The 14,417-nt window shown below is 54.7% G+C and overlaps 1 protein-coding gene across 1 annotated transcript; it reads left to right on the forward strand.

Annotated features, from left to right (window-relative positions):
* The first annotated feature begins 544 nt into the window (after nucleotides 1-544).
* LOC126428861 (uncharacterized) lies at nucleotides 545-12,177 on the forward strand. Its single transcript, XM_050090418.1, has 2 exons — nucleotides 545-638; nucleotides 11,522-12,177. Exons 1-2 carry the CDS (start codon nucleotides 545-547, stop codon nucleotides 12,175-12,177), a joined length of 750 nt encoding a protein of 249 aa, XP_049946375.1.
* The last annotated feature ends 2,240 nt before the right edge of the window (nucleotides 12,178-14,417 follow it).

Below are 14,417 nucleotides of genomic sequence, written 5' to 3' on the forward strand. Positions count from 1 at the left end.
GGGGCAGGCGGTAGTACTTTTGTCACTGTTGGCTGGTCACGTTTCCGTTTTTGGGTCGAAGTCGAAAGAGATGGAGTAGAATCCATTGCGGAGGAATCCCCCATGATTGCCAGCGTCTCCGATGGCGCGCTCCTTCCTTGTGGGGACCCTCTCAGAGGGCACTCCCGCCTTAGGTGAATGTTTACACCTCAGGTCACACCTCCCGAGAAACAGACGGAGGGACCAATCGGCATGGTCAGAAGGTATCAGCTCAGGCAATCACCCCTCCCCGGGCCTGGCCTTTACCAGGGGGTACGCGCGTGCCTTACATGTCTACCCAGGGCGGGGACTTACGCGTTACCCCGTCACCGGCTACGCGTGCGAACGCGTGGGTCGGCCTTCAGACACGCACAGGGAGGAAGGAAGAAGAGGAAAAAGAAGAGAGAGAGGGAGAAAGAGGACAGACTGTCTCAAACGCCGAGGCGGAGACCAGAGAAGGCAAGGAGAAGAAGGCAATGAGAAAGCAAGGGGAAGAAGGCAATAAGAAGGCAAGGAGAAGAAGGCAATGAGAAGGCAAGGAGAAAAGGCAATGAGAAGGCAAGGAGAAAAAGGCAAGGAGAAAAAGGCAATGAGAAGGCAAGGAGAAGGCAAGGGAAAGAGTAAGGAAGACAGTGAGGTGGAGAAGAGCAAAGAAAGGAGCCAACAAAAGGAAGGAAGAAACGAGAAGTGAAAAAACCAAAAGGACCACGATGATAGGTCGTGGAACCGTCCGTCTCCGGACGCAGGCGCGTACTACCCCCGTGAGGGGGATGGACTCCTTTTAGTCGCCTCTTACGACAGGCAGGAATACCGCGGGCCTATTCTAATCCCCGGACCCGCAGGGGGGAGGGACCTCTGGTGACACCAGAGGCTCCTTGTCCCGGGACTTATGTTTCTTCTTCTTTTCAGGCTGAGATCGAGGAGGGCTGTGTGGCATAATGGAGCCAGCTGCAGCAAGATCAGGAACAGAAAGAGACCGGGCGACCGGGGGGCCGATAGACCGCGGCTCTCGCGGTCGCCGCGCTGCAGCAGACCTTTGACCTGGAAGGTGCCGGGAAGGGGCATCCCGGGAGAGGCGCCCTTGACCGGCAGACGCCGAAGGAGTGGGACACTTCTCCGGCTGGGGAGGGGGAGCAGCGCCCAGAGGAGAAGGTGTGGGAGCCGCAGGGGAGGGGGGAAGGAGAGGGGTCCGGGATGGGGGTAAGGAAGGGGGAGGAAGGGATGAAGATGTAACCAAGGCGTAACTAGATGTCATGGACACAGGGTGCAATCGTGCGTATTTCTTACGGGCCTCTGTGTAGCTTAAACGATCAAGAGACTTATACTCCTGTATCTTTTTTTCTTTCTTATAGACGGGGTAATCTGCTGAACGAGGAGAATGACTACCACGACAATTTACACACACAGGAGGGGGAACACAGGGACTCCCCTCATGGAGTGGACGTCCACAGTCACCACAGAGAGGGTCCTGGGTACAGCGAGAAGACATGTGGCCAAAACGCAAGCACTTAAAACACCGCATAGGAGGTGGGATGTACGGCTTCACATCACAGCGATAGACCATAATCTTAACTTTCTCAGGAAGGGATCCCCTTCAAAGGCCAGGATAAAGGCACCAGTGTCAATACGATTATCTTTAGGACCCTTCTGAACACGCCGAACAAAGTGAACACCCCGCCGTCCGAGATTGTCCCGAAGTTCCTCATCAGTTTGAAGGATGAGGTCTCTGTGAAAAATCACACCTTGTACCATATTTAGAGACTGGTGAGGGGTAATGGACACGGGAATTGTGCCAAGATGGGTACAGGCACGAAGGGCCGCAGATTGGGCGGCCGAAGCAGTTTTTATCAGTAACGAACCCGACCGCATCTTGCTCAGGGAGTCCACTTCGCCGAACTTGTCTTCAATGTGTTCCACAAAGAATAAAGGTTTGACACTGGTGAAAGTATCTCCATCAGTCCTGGTGCAAACTAGATAACGGGGGAAAGGTTTTGCCCCTAGACGACGCGCCTGACCCTCCTCCCAGGGGGTAGCCACGGAAGGGAAGGCCGAAGGGGCAAGAGAAGCAGCACTTGAGGAATCAGTACCACGCAGAGAGACGGCCGCAGAAGAGCAGCCAGAGTTTTGGACCCGTATGCGTTTCATCTGCATAGCGTCCGCCCTGATACCACCCACTCCGATCAGGGGCTCTCCTCACGGGCGCCACCCAGCCACAGCAAGGGCCGTCTGGCACGGCGGCCATTGCCGGGAGTTCCGATGCTCCAGGATGACGAGCAACCACTCCAAGGCATGCATGAGGAGGTCACAGCTCAGGTATCAGAAGTGTGATCCCTGTGTGTTCAGGGGGCTCAACCAAAAGGGTACATACCGACCCCACCACACGGGCTGGCTACCGTGCTGGCTATGCACCCTAGCATCAGACAACGACGTAAAAGAAAAGGTGGAATGTACTATGAGGGCACACGTCGGAGACACTAGGTAAGGTGCTCTTCCCCAAATGGCTCACACTACGGAAGTGAAATTTTGGAATGGAGGTCAAACCCCAGAGGGGGACCAAGGAACGCCAAAAGGAGGAGATGATTACGCAAAAAAAAGCCGGAGTGTAGAACCAACAGAACCAGGAGGATAGCGGGGGCCAACATAAGCAAGGACACCAATAGAGAGAGAGAGGAGAGGGTGAGGGGAAAGGAGCATGGAGGGGAAAGGAGGGGAAGGGAAAGGAAAGGAAATGCAGCCCGGGAGAGAAAGAAGGCTGCAATGGCTCGGGGCCCCGTGCTCGCCACGCACGTATCCACAAAAGAGTTGTGGACCCCCTGGGGGGTCCAGAAAGGGAAAGACGGACGGCGACAGCTTGGAAGGAAGTGTTGAAGGGGATTGGGTGATAATGGAGAGTATCATGGAGCAGAATCATGAGTCCTCCATGGGCTGGAGTGCCTTCGACAGAGGGGAGGTCATATCGGACGGACTGAAAATGAGGGAGAACAAAGCGGTCATGGGGACGCAGCTTTGTTTCCTGAAGACAGAAGATGACCGGCGAGTAGGATCGTAAGAGGATCGACAATTCCTCCCGATTGGCGCGAATGCCGCGGATATTCCAGTGGATAATGGACATAGGGTGAACAGAAATGGAGGAACGTGACCAAGGGTGCTGTCAACTCAACGACTGCTCAGAGCTTGCGACCGACAGGATGGAATGGCATTCAGTTGAAGGCAGAAGATCCTGATCCATAGGTTGGTCAGGAGCAGCTCCTGCCACCAACGATCGGCCAGTTGACCGGCCACCAACAGTGCGCCTCGGCGACATAGAAGATGGCCGAGGGCGATTTCCGCCAGGTGGTGCTGTAGATGGGACACGCCTTGGCGGAGAAGGAGAGGAACTGTGTTTCTTCGTAGCCTTCTTGGAGGTATGTTTAGATGAAGGAGGAACCGATGGTTGTGAAGTTGCAGTACGTAAAAACTCTTCACGAGAATGCTCTTTTTTTGAAGACTTTTAGCAGAAGAGATTTAGCAGAACCCGACGAAGGGTGAGCCATAGAGTGGGCAGGCGAAAGAGGTGAGGTTGAACGGGCGATCTTTGCGCTGGCCGATCTGACGACCGTGGTACTAAACGTGAGGTCGCAAGTCTGCGTGGCCGCCTCCTTTGTTGGCCGAGGAGAAGCAAGGACAGCGCAGTATTTTCCTTTCTGAGGCACGGTGGGCTGTCGACTGGCGAGTAACTTTCGAGCAGCAAAGGTCGACACCTTTTCCTTCACTCTTATTTCCTGGATCAGCTTTTCGTCCTTAAAAACAGGGCAATCTCGAGAGGAAGCAGCGTGGTCACCCATACAGTTGATGCAGCGAGGGGATGGAGGTGGACAAGCACCCTCATGGGCATCCCTGCCACACGTAACACATTTGGCCGGATTGGAACAGGACTGGCTGGTGTGATTGAACCGCTGACATCGATAGCAACGCGTAGGGTTTGGGACATAAGGGCGAACGGAAATTATCTCATAGCCTGCTTTGATTTTTGATGGGAGTTGAACTTTGTCAAATGTCAAGAAGACAGTGCGGGTTGGAATGATGTTCGAGTCAACCCTTTTCATAACCCGATGAACAGCGGTGACGCCCTGGTCAGACAGGTAGTGCTGAATTTCTTCGTCAGACAATCCATCGAGGGAGCGTGTATAAACGACTGCACGTGAGGAATTTAAGGTATGGTGCGGTTCCACCCGGACAGGGAAGGTGTGGAGCAGAGAAGTACGCAGCAATTTTTGAGCCTGGAGGGCACTGTGTGTAACTAACAACAGGGTACCATTCCGTAATTTGGAACAAGACTTTACAGGACCCGCAATTGCGTCGACACCGTTCTGAATAATGAAAGGGTTGACCGTGGAAAAGTCGTGACCTTCGTCAGACCGAGAAACAACAAGGAACTGTGGCAACGATGGAAGAACTGACTGTGGCTGAGACTCAGTGAACTTACGTTTGTGAGCAGACATAGTGGAAGGTGAGGAAACCATTGCGGAAGAATCCCCCATGATTACCGGCGTCTCCGATGGCGCGCTCCCCCCTTGTGGGGGCCCTCACCGAGGGCTCACCCGCCTTAGGTGATTCTTCACACCTCAGGTCACACCTCCCGACAAACGGACGGAGGGACCAATCGGCACTTTCGGAAGGTATCAGCTCGGGTAATCACCCCTCCCTGGGCCTGGCCGTTACCAGGGGGTACGTACGTGTCCTACCTGTCTACCCGGGGCGGGGAATTACGCGTTACCCCGTCACCGGCTACGCATGGAAGTGCGTGGGTCGGCCTTCAGACACGCACAGGGAGGAAAAAAGAGAAAGGGAAAGGAAGGAAAAGGGGGTCTCAAACGCCGCAGCGGAGAAAAGGGCAAGGAGAAGAGGGAAGGAAAAGAAGGACAGAGGAAGGACGAGGACCTGCAAGTGTAAAAGCAAGGAATTTGGAACAGTTTCGAGCGTCCGTCTCCGGACGTAGGCACAAACCATACTCCCAGAGGGGGAGAAAGGGAAGGAAAGAGCCAGAGGTGAGGGGGGGGGGGCGAAGATGGGGGACGGGGAGGGATGCGGCCCGGAAAGGAAGGAGGGCCACATTAGCTCGGGGTCCCGTGCTCGCTACGCACGTGTCCACAAAAGAGTTGTGGACCGCCTGGGAGGTAGAAGGAAGGTGTCTATCCTTCCCGGGTTTGGGTATAGGAACAACAACGGCGTCACGCCAACGCATGGTGACTTGACCTTCGGTCCAGACGCGATTGTAGGTACGAAGAAGGAAGCTTTTGCCCGCCGGAGAAAGGTGTGCCAGCATCTGAACGTGAATGGCATCTGGCCCCGGAGCAGAGGACCGGGGCAGTGCAAGCGCACGTTCGAGTTCCCGCATAGTAAAGGGGGCATTATAAGTTTCCAGATTCAGCGAGTGGAAGGAAGGTCGCTGAGCCTCTTCTGTCTCTTTCCTGGGAAGGAATGCAGGATGGTAATGGGCGGAGCTTGAAACCTCCGCGAAAAAGCGGCCAAAGGCGTTGGAGACAGCCACGGGTTCAACAAGGACCTCATTACCTGCGGTCAGGCCAGGTACTGAGGAGTGGGCCTTAATGCCCGACAGCCGGCGCAGGCCACCCCAAACGACCGAAGAGGGAGTAAAACTGTTAAAGGAGCTGGTGAAAGAGGCCCAACAAGCTTTTTTGCTGTCTTTGATGACTCTACGGCATTGCGCTCGGAGTCGTTTGTATTCAATACAATTCGCCAACGTAGGATGGCGGCGAAAGGTGCGTAAAGCACGTCTTCGAGCACGGATAGCGTCCCTACAAGTCTCGTTCCACCAGGGGACGGAAACGCGACGTGAAGAAGAAGAAGTACGAGGAATGGAACGTTCGGCAGCATTGATGATAACAGCCGTGAGGTTTTTTTTTGTGGTTTTAGGGCGCACAACTTCAACGGTCATTAGCGCCCAGACTACATGAGGAATGCACCCCGAGTCACAAGTTTAAAACAGCAACGAAACGGAAAACACGATAAAAGACAGACTGACAGGCATAGGATTAAAAAAGGAAAACAGCAGAATCAAATGTCCTTTGAGAGGGTTGTAAAATTGATAAAATGAAGAACGCGAGCAGCTGCTCGTGGGTCATCCGCTAAAATGGCTTCTACAGTACATGGCAGGCCAAGATCAAGACGCAGGGTGTTAAAATCCGGACAGACCGTTAAAATATGGCAGAAAGTCAGCATTTGCCCACAGGGGCAGAGCGGCGCCGGCGCAGCCGTCAGCAGATGGCGATGGCTGAACCGGCAGTGGCCAATTCGTAACCGGGCCAAAACGACCTCCTCCCGCCGAAAAGGGCGTGAGGAGGACGTCCAAGCTACGGGAAGAGGTTTCAGGGCCCGAAGTTTGTTGTCTGTGAGTGCAGCCCAAGCGGCATGCCACTGCGATAAAATGCGCCGACAAATTTCCCTGCTACAATCGGACGAAGGGACACAACAAGATGCTGTCCGAGGCTGGAGGACCGCAGCCTTGGCCGCGGCATCTGCAGCTTCATTCCCACGGATACCGACATGGCCAGGAACCCACATAAAGCTAACCGGAGAACCGACGTCCACCAGCTGCTGAAGAGAGCGTTGGATCCGGTGCACGAAAGGGCGAACCGGGTACGGATCACTGAGGCTCTGGATAGCGCTCAGGGAATCGGAGCAGATGACATATGCAGAATGTCGGTGGCGGCAGATGTAAAGGACAGCCTGGTAGAGGGCAAAGAGCTCAGCTGTGAAGACCAAACAAAGGCCATGGAGCCGGTATTTGAAACTTTGTGCCCCGACAATAAAGGTACACCCAACCCCGTCATTGGTCTTAGGGCCATCTGTATAAATGAAGGTCATATTAACGAACTTCGAACGAAGTTCGATAAAACGGGAGTGGTAGACGGAACCGGGGGTAACCTCCTTCGGGAGCAAGCAGAGGTCAAGGTGGACGCGAACCTGAGCCTGGAGCCAAGGTGGCGTGTGGCTCTCGCCCACTCGAAAGGTTGCAGGGAGTGAAAAATTAAGGTGTTGAAGGAGGCGACGAAAGCGAACTCCAGGGGGTAGCAGGGCAGAGACATACAACCCGTATTGACTGTCGAGAGAGTCATCAAAAAAGGAACAATAAGACGGGTGGTCGGGCATTGCCAGTAGCCGACAGGCATACCGACAAAGCAGTATATCGCGCCGGTAGGTGAGTGGCAACTCACCAGCGTCAGCATGAAGACTCTCGACGGGACTAGTATAAAACGCTCCTATCGCAAGTCGTAAACCCCGATGTTGTATGGAGTTGAGGCGGCGTAAGATGGATGGCCGTGCAGAGGAGTATACGAAGCTCCCATAATCCAGCTTGGAGCGGACGATCGACCGATATAGACGAAGCAGGACGGTTCGATCCGCTCCCCACGACATACCACTGAGAACACGGAGGACATTTAGAGAACGGGCACAACGGGCAGCCAAATATGACACATGTGGAGACCAACTAAGTTTCCTGTCAAATGTAAGACCTAAAAATTTTGTTGTCTCCACGAATGGGAGAGCAACGGGACCGAGTCGTAAGGACGGTGGGGGAAACTCTTTGTAGCGCCAGAAGTTAATACAGACCGTCTTCTCGGCAGAAAAACGGAAGCCATTGGCGACACTCCAGGAGTAAAGACGGTCAAGAGAACGCTGAAGACAGCGCTCCAGGAAACACGTACGCTGCGCGCTGCAATAGATGGTAAAATCGTCTACGAAAAGGGAGCCTGATACATCAGCTGGGAGGCAATCCATTATTGGATTGATCGCTATGGCGAAGAGAGCGACGCTCAAAACTGAGCCCCGTGGCACCCCATTCTCCTGGTGAAAGGTGTCTGACAGGACAGAACCCACGCGTACCCTGAACTGTCGATCCATTAAAAAGGAACGAATAAAAAGAGGGAGGCGACCGCGAAGGCCCCATGTATGCATGGTGCAGAGAATGCCCGCCCTCCAACAGGTGTCGTAAGCCTTCTCCAAATCAAAGAACACAGCTGCGGTCGGGCGCTTCCGCAATAAGTTATTCATAATGAAGGTCGACAAGGTCACCAGATGGTCAACAGCAGAGCGGCGCCTACGAAATCCACATTGTACATTGGTAAGTAGGCGTCGAGACTCGAGCAGCCAAACCTACCGAGAGTTAACCATTCGCTCCATCACTTTACAGACACAGCTGGTAAGCGAGATGGGTCGATAACTGGAAGGCAAGTGCTTGTCCTTCCCCGGCTTAGGAATCGGGACAACAATAGACTCGCGCCAGCATGCGGGGACATGTCCCTCAATCCGGATGCGATTGTAAGTACGAAGAAGAAAACCTTTACCCGCAGGAGAAAGGTTCTTCAGCATCTGAATATGAATAGAATCAGGACCTGGAGCGGAGGACCGTGATCGGCCAAGCGTGTTTTCGAGTTCCCGCATGGTGAATGGGGCATTATAACTTTCACGATTCGAGGAGCGGAAGTTAGGTGGCCTAGCCTCCTCTGCCTGTTTGCGGGGGAGGAAGGCAGGGTGGTAATGAGCGGAGCTCGAAACCTCGGCGAAAAAGCGGCCGAAGGCATTGGAGACATCCTCAGGGGCCACAAGGACGTCATTCGCGCCCGTCAAGCCAGAAACTGGTGAGTGGACCTTAGTGCCAGATAACCGGCGCAGGCTACCCCAGACAACAGAAGAAGGAGTAAAACTGTTGAAGGTGCTTGTGAAAGCAGCCCAGCTGGCTTTCTTGCTGTCTTTAATAACACGACGACACTGAGCACGTAATCGTTTATAATTGATACAATTCGCCACTGTAGGGTGGCGTTTAAAGGTGCGTAAAGCACGTCGACGAGCACGTAAAGCATCTCTACATGCTGCGGTCCACCAGGGGATCGGTACGCGACGTGGAGAAGAAGTAGGGTGAGGTATGGAATATTCAGCAGCAGCGAGAATGACTTCCGTGAGGTGTGCGACCTGACGATCGCAGCTTGTTAAGGTTTGATCCTGAAAGGTCGCCCTGGAAGAGAAGAGCCCCCAGTCTGCCTTGGAGATGGTCCAACTAGAGGAGCACGGAGAGGGGGTATGCTGCAAGAGATGGATAACACACGGGAAGTGGTCGCTCGAATATGTATCAGAAAGTGCATACCACTCAAACCGGCGTGCCAGTTGGGGAGTATATATGGAGAGGTCTAAATGGGAATAGGTGTGAGATGTGTCCGAAAGAAAAGTAGGGGCGCCAGTATTGAGGCAGACAAGGTTGAGCTGGTTGAAAAGGTCTGCTAACAGGGAGCCCCTCGGGCAGAATGCTGGAGAGCCCCAAAGGGGATGGTGGGCATTGAAGTCTCCAGTTAACAAAAATGGTGCAGGTAGCTGAGCAATAAGTTGCATCATGTCTGCCCTGGTAACGGCAGATGACGATGGAGTGTAAACGGTACAAATGGAAAATGTAAAACTGGGGAGAGTGATGCGGATGGCTACTGCCTGCAGGCCGGTGTGCAACGTGATGGGATCGTAGTAAATATCATCCCGGACCAGCAACATAACCCCTCCATGGGCCGGGATACCTACCACAGGGGGTAGGTCAAAACGCACAGAGGTGTAGTGTGCCAAGGCAATTTGATCGCATGGGCGTAGCTTCGTTTCCTGGAGGGTTACGACGAGCGGACGGTGCAAGCGGAGCAGCAACGTCAAGTCCTCTAGGTTGGAGCGAAAGCTGCGAATATTCCAGTGAATAAGTGCCATCGTAAGAAGAAAAGGAAGACTAAAGAAGGGGTCACCTCGAAGGCCGCTGAGGGCCTGGCTTCGAGCGAGCACTGCCGCCGCTATCAGTAGGCGGACAGTCATCGTCCATTGGGTCTATAGGTTCATCGGCCATCTTGGGAAGATGGCCGGGAGGGGGAGATTCCTCCGCCGGTGAACGGCCAGATGTTCAGCTACCAGCGGTGCGGTCAGGCGAAACGGATGACGGCCTGGGGCGGCAACCGCTGGGTGGCGCAGGAGAAGAAATGCGCCGTGACGGAGAAGGAGAACTGTGCTTCGTATGCGCCTTCTTGGAAGGACGTTTGGTCGAAGTACTGGTCGAAGTACCGGTCGAAGGCTGGGAGGTCGAGGTACGTAGGAAGTCTGCACGGGACGGTTCCTTCTTGAAGGCCCGTGCATCTGACTTCTGGGTCTTCGTCTTGGCAGAGGCTGATGAAGGTGCTTGCGTCTGAGGGGTGACGGGAGGAAGAGGAGACGTCGACTGGGCGATCTTAGCACTGGCCGAACGGACGACCGTGGTGCTGAAGGTCAGATCGCATGTCTGGGTTGCCACCTCCCTGGTAGTCCGAGGAGAAGCGAGGACAGTACTGTATTTCCCCGCTGGGAGCAGCGTGGGCTTCCTACTAGCCAATAGCTTGCGAGCAGCCGAGGTGGACACTTTCTCTTTGACCCGAATTTCTTGGATACAGCGTTCTTCCTTATAGACAGGACAGTCGCGGGAGGATGCGGCATGGTCACCCTGACAGTTCACTCAATGAGGTGACGGAAGTGGACAGTCACCATCATGGGCATCCCTGCCACAAGTGACACATTTAGCCGCATTGGAACAAGACTGTCGAGTGTGATTGAAACGCTGACACTGGTAACAGCGCGTAGGTGTCGGGACATAGTAGCGAACAGAAATAACCTCGTAGCCCGCCTTGATGCGCGATGGCAGCTTGACACTATCAAAGGTCAAGAAAAGTGTCTGGGTCGGTACAAGGTCATTGTTGACCTTTTTCATGACCCTATGGACAGCCGTCACGCCCTGCTCAGCGAGGAATGATTGAATCTGCTCGTCTGTCAATCCGTCGAGGGAGCGAGTATAGACCACACCACGAGACGAATTCAAAGTTCGGTGAGCCTCCACCCGCACAGGGAACGTGTACAAGAGTGTGGCCCAAAGCAGTTTTTGTGCCTGAAAGGCAGTCCCGCCTTAGGTGAATGTTTACACCTCAGGTCACACCTCCCGAGAAACAGACGGAGGGACCAATCGGCATGGTCAGAAGGTATCAGCTCAGGCAATCACCCCTCCCCGGGCCTGGCCTTTACCAGGGGGTACGCGCGTGCCTTACATGTCTACCCAGGGTGGGGAATTACGCGTTACCCCGTCACCGGCTACGCGTGTGAACGCGTGGGTCGGTCTTCAGGCGCGCACAGGGAGGAAGGAAGAAGAGGAAAAAAGGAGAGAGATAGAGAGAGAGAGAGAGAGAGAGAGAGAGAGAGAGAGAGAGAGAGAGAGAGAGAGAGGACAGACTGTCTCAAACGCCGAGGCGGAGACCAGAGAAGGCAAGGAGGAGAAGGCAAGGAGGAGAAGGCAATGAGGAGAAGGCAATGAGGAGAAGGCAATGAGGAGAAGGCAATGAGGAGAAGGCAATGAGGAGAAGGCAATGAGGAGAAGGCAAGGAGGAGAAGGCAAGGAGGAGAAGGCAAGGAGGAGAAGGCAAGGAGGAGAAGGCAAGGAGGAGAAGGCAAGGAGGAGAAGGCAAGGAGGAGAAGGCAAGGAGGAGAAGGCAAGGAGGAGAAGGCAAGGAGGAGAAGGCAAGGAGGAGAAGGCAAGGAGGAGAAGGCAAGGAGGAGAAGGCAAGGAGGAGAAGGCAAGGAGGAGAAGGCAAGGAGGAGAAGGCAAGGAGGAGAAGGCAAGGAGGAGAAGGCAAGGAGGAGAAGGCAAGGAGGAGAAGGCAAGGAGGAGAAGGCAAGGAGGAGAAGGCAAGGAGGAGAAGGCAAGGAGGAGAAGGCAAGGAGGAGAAGGCAAGGAGGAGAAGGCAAGGAGGAGAAGGCAAGGAGGAGAAGGCAAGGAGGAGAAGGCAAGGAGGAGAAGGCAAGGAGGAGAAGGCAAGGAGGAGAAGGCAAGGAGGAGAAGGCAAGGAGGAGAAGGCAAGGAGGAGAAGGCAAGGAGGAGAAGGCAAGGAGGAGAAGGCAAGGAGGAGAAGGCAAGGAGGAGAAGGCAAGGAGGAGAAGGCAAGGAGGAGAAGGCAAGGAGGAGAAGGCAAGGAGGAGAAGGCAAGGAGGAGAAGGCAAGGAGGAGAAGGCAAGGAGAAGGCAAGGAGAAGGCAAGGAGAAGGCAAGGAGAAGGCAAGGAGAAGGCAAGGAGAAGAAGCAATGAGAAGGCAAGGAGAAGGCAAGGAGAAGAAGCAATGAGAAGGCAAGGAGAAGAAGCAATGAGAAGGCAAGGAGATTTTGCGGGGGAAAGAGTAAGGAAGACAGTGAGGTGGAGAAGAGCAAAGAAAGGAACCAAGCAAAGATAGGAAGAAACGAGAAGTGAAAAAGCAAGATGACCACAAATAGAGGTCGTGGAACCGTCCGTCTCCGGACGCAGGCGCTAACTACCCCCGTGAGGGGGAGGGACTCCTTTTAGTCGCGTCTTACGATAGGCAGGAATACCTCGGGCCTATTCTAATTACCGGACCCGCAGGGGGAAGCCGTTAGGTATTCGACCTGACTGTCACAACTGGGAAAATCGTGGTCCGGAAAGGTCGCCAGGGAGGAGTAAAGTCTCCAGTCAGCTTTCAGTATGTTCCAGCTCGAAGGACGTGGGGATGGGGTGTGGTGCAGGAGACGAACGACACAGGGGAAGTGGTCGCTCGAATAGGTGTCAGAAAGGACATACCACTCGAACCGACGGGCAAGAGTGGTAGAACAGATCGAGAGGTCCAAGTGGGAGTAGGTATGAGTAGAGTCCGAGAGGAAAGTCGGGGTGCCGGTATTGAGACAGACAAGATTGAGATGGTTGAAGACATCCGCCAAGAGTGAGCCTCTTGGACAGGACGCAGGAGTGCCCCAAAGGGGATGATGGGCATTGAAGTCGCCAAACAATAAAAACGGCGGGGGAAGCTGAACGATCAGGTGCATCATGTCATCCCGACTAACAGCAGATGACGGAGCGTAGATGGTACAAACTGAAAAGTGAAAGCAGAAAGAGTAATGCGGACAGCTATTGCTTGGAGTGGGGTGGTCAATGGGATGGGATGGTAATATACATCGTCCCGAACGAGCAACATGACCCCACCATGAGCTGGGATACCGTCCACAGGGGTGAGGTCATACTGCTCCGAGGTATAGTGGGTAAAGGCAATACGGTCAGTCGGACACAACTTGGTTTCCTGGAGACCAAGGACGAGCGGACAGTGCAGGCGGAGGAGCAGTTGTAATTCCTCCCGATTAGATCGAATACCTCTTATGTTCCAATGAAACAACGCCATTGCTAGTCAAAAAGTTGGGGGAACGAGACGGGGGAAGAGCTGGTCACCTCGACGGCCGCAGAGGGCCAGGTTGCGAGGGAAAAACGCTACAACCGACGGGAGGCGGATCCGGTTCCATCGACTCGTCGCCAGCTGCGGCCGCTGTCCCTGGTTGTCTAGGACGGGCCGCATCATTTGCCGACGAAAGGCCGGCGGAGCGCCTGGCAGCAGAGCGTCCCAGCGAAACTGAGGACGGCCGGGAGCAGCGACTCACGGATGAAGAGTCAGACGAAACGCGACGGGGTGGAGAGGGGGATAGAGACTTCTTCTTGGAGGCCTTCTTGGAAGGCCGAGGAGGCACAGGGATGGTGGGCTGGACCCGAAGAAGGTCCTCACGCGCGGGGTCCGTTTTGGAACGCCAGACCTCGGAAGCTGGGGTCCGGAACGTTTCCCCGATGGACGCCTGAGAAGAGGATCGCTTCTCAGGTGGCGTGGGGGGAGGAGGAGGAGGAAGGGTGGCCCCTGGGGCAGTGGGGGTGGGGGCCACGCGGGAGGATGATTTGGAAGGGAGGGATTTGGGAGGTGGAGGCAGAGCCCCCTGATGGGTGGAGGAGGCGGAGGGGGGACAGGATAGAGGTGAGGATACCACGGAAGGAGTGGACACAACTGAGGCAAACGAAGTGGTCAATGACACGGGAGGAAGGCGGTCATATTTCTTCCTGGCCTCAGAATAAGAGAGCCGATCCAAAGTTTTAATTACTTGTATCTTCTTCTCCTTCTGATAGGCGGGGCAGTCTGAGGATCTAGGCGAGTGGACGCCAGGACAATTAATGCACCAAGGTGGTGGGGTGCATGTATGTTCCTCACGAAGAGGACGTCCACAATCGCCACAAAGGGGCTCAGCCTCACACCGTGATAACATGTGCCCAAAGCGCAAACACCTAAAACAGCGCATAGGAGGCGGGGCGTAAGGTCGCACGTCGCACCGGTAGCACATCACCTTTACCTTCTCTGGGAGAACGTCCCCCTCGAACACGAGGATAAAGGCCCCGGTGTCGATGCGATGGTCTTTGGGGCCGCGCTGGACTCGCCGGACGAAATGCACGCCTCGGCGCTCCAGGTTGGCCCTGAGCTCCTCATCAAATTGTAGCAGGAGGTCACGATGAAAAATAACCCCCTGCGTCCTATTTAGTGCCAGAT

The sequence above is a fragment of the Schistocerca serialis genome, chromosome 1, assembly GCF_023864345.2.
Source record: "Schistocerca serialis cubense isolate TAMUIC-IGC-003099 chromosome 1, iqSchSeri2.2, whole genome shotgun sequence".
NCBI classification, from domain to species: domain Eukaryota; kingdom Metazoa; phylum Arthropoda; class Insecta; order Orthoptera; family Acrididae; genus Schistocerca; species Schistocerca serialis.

Bases quoted from the DNA above. Each gene is read 5' to 3' on its own strand.
- LOC126428861 (XM_050090418.1), top strand. From the start codon at position 545: ATGAGAAGGCAAGGAGAAAAGGCAATGAGAAGGCAAGGAGAAAAAGGC. The intron at 639-11,521 runs GTAAGGAAGACA...AAGGAGGAGAAG, and splicing joins AGGAGAAGGCAAGGGAAAGA to GCAAGGAGGAGAAGGCAAGG.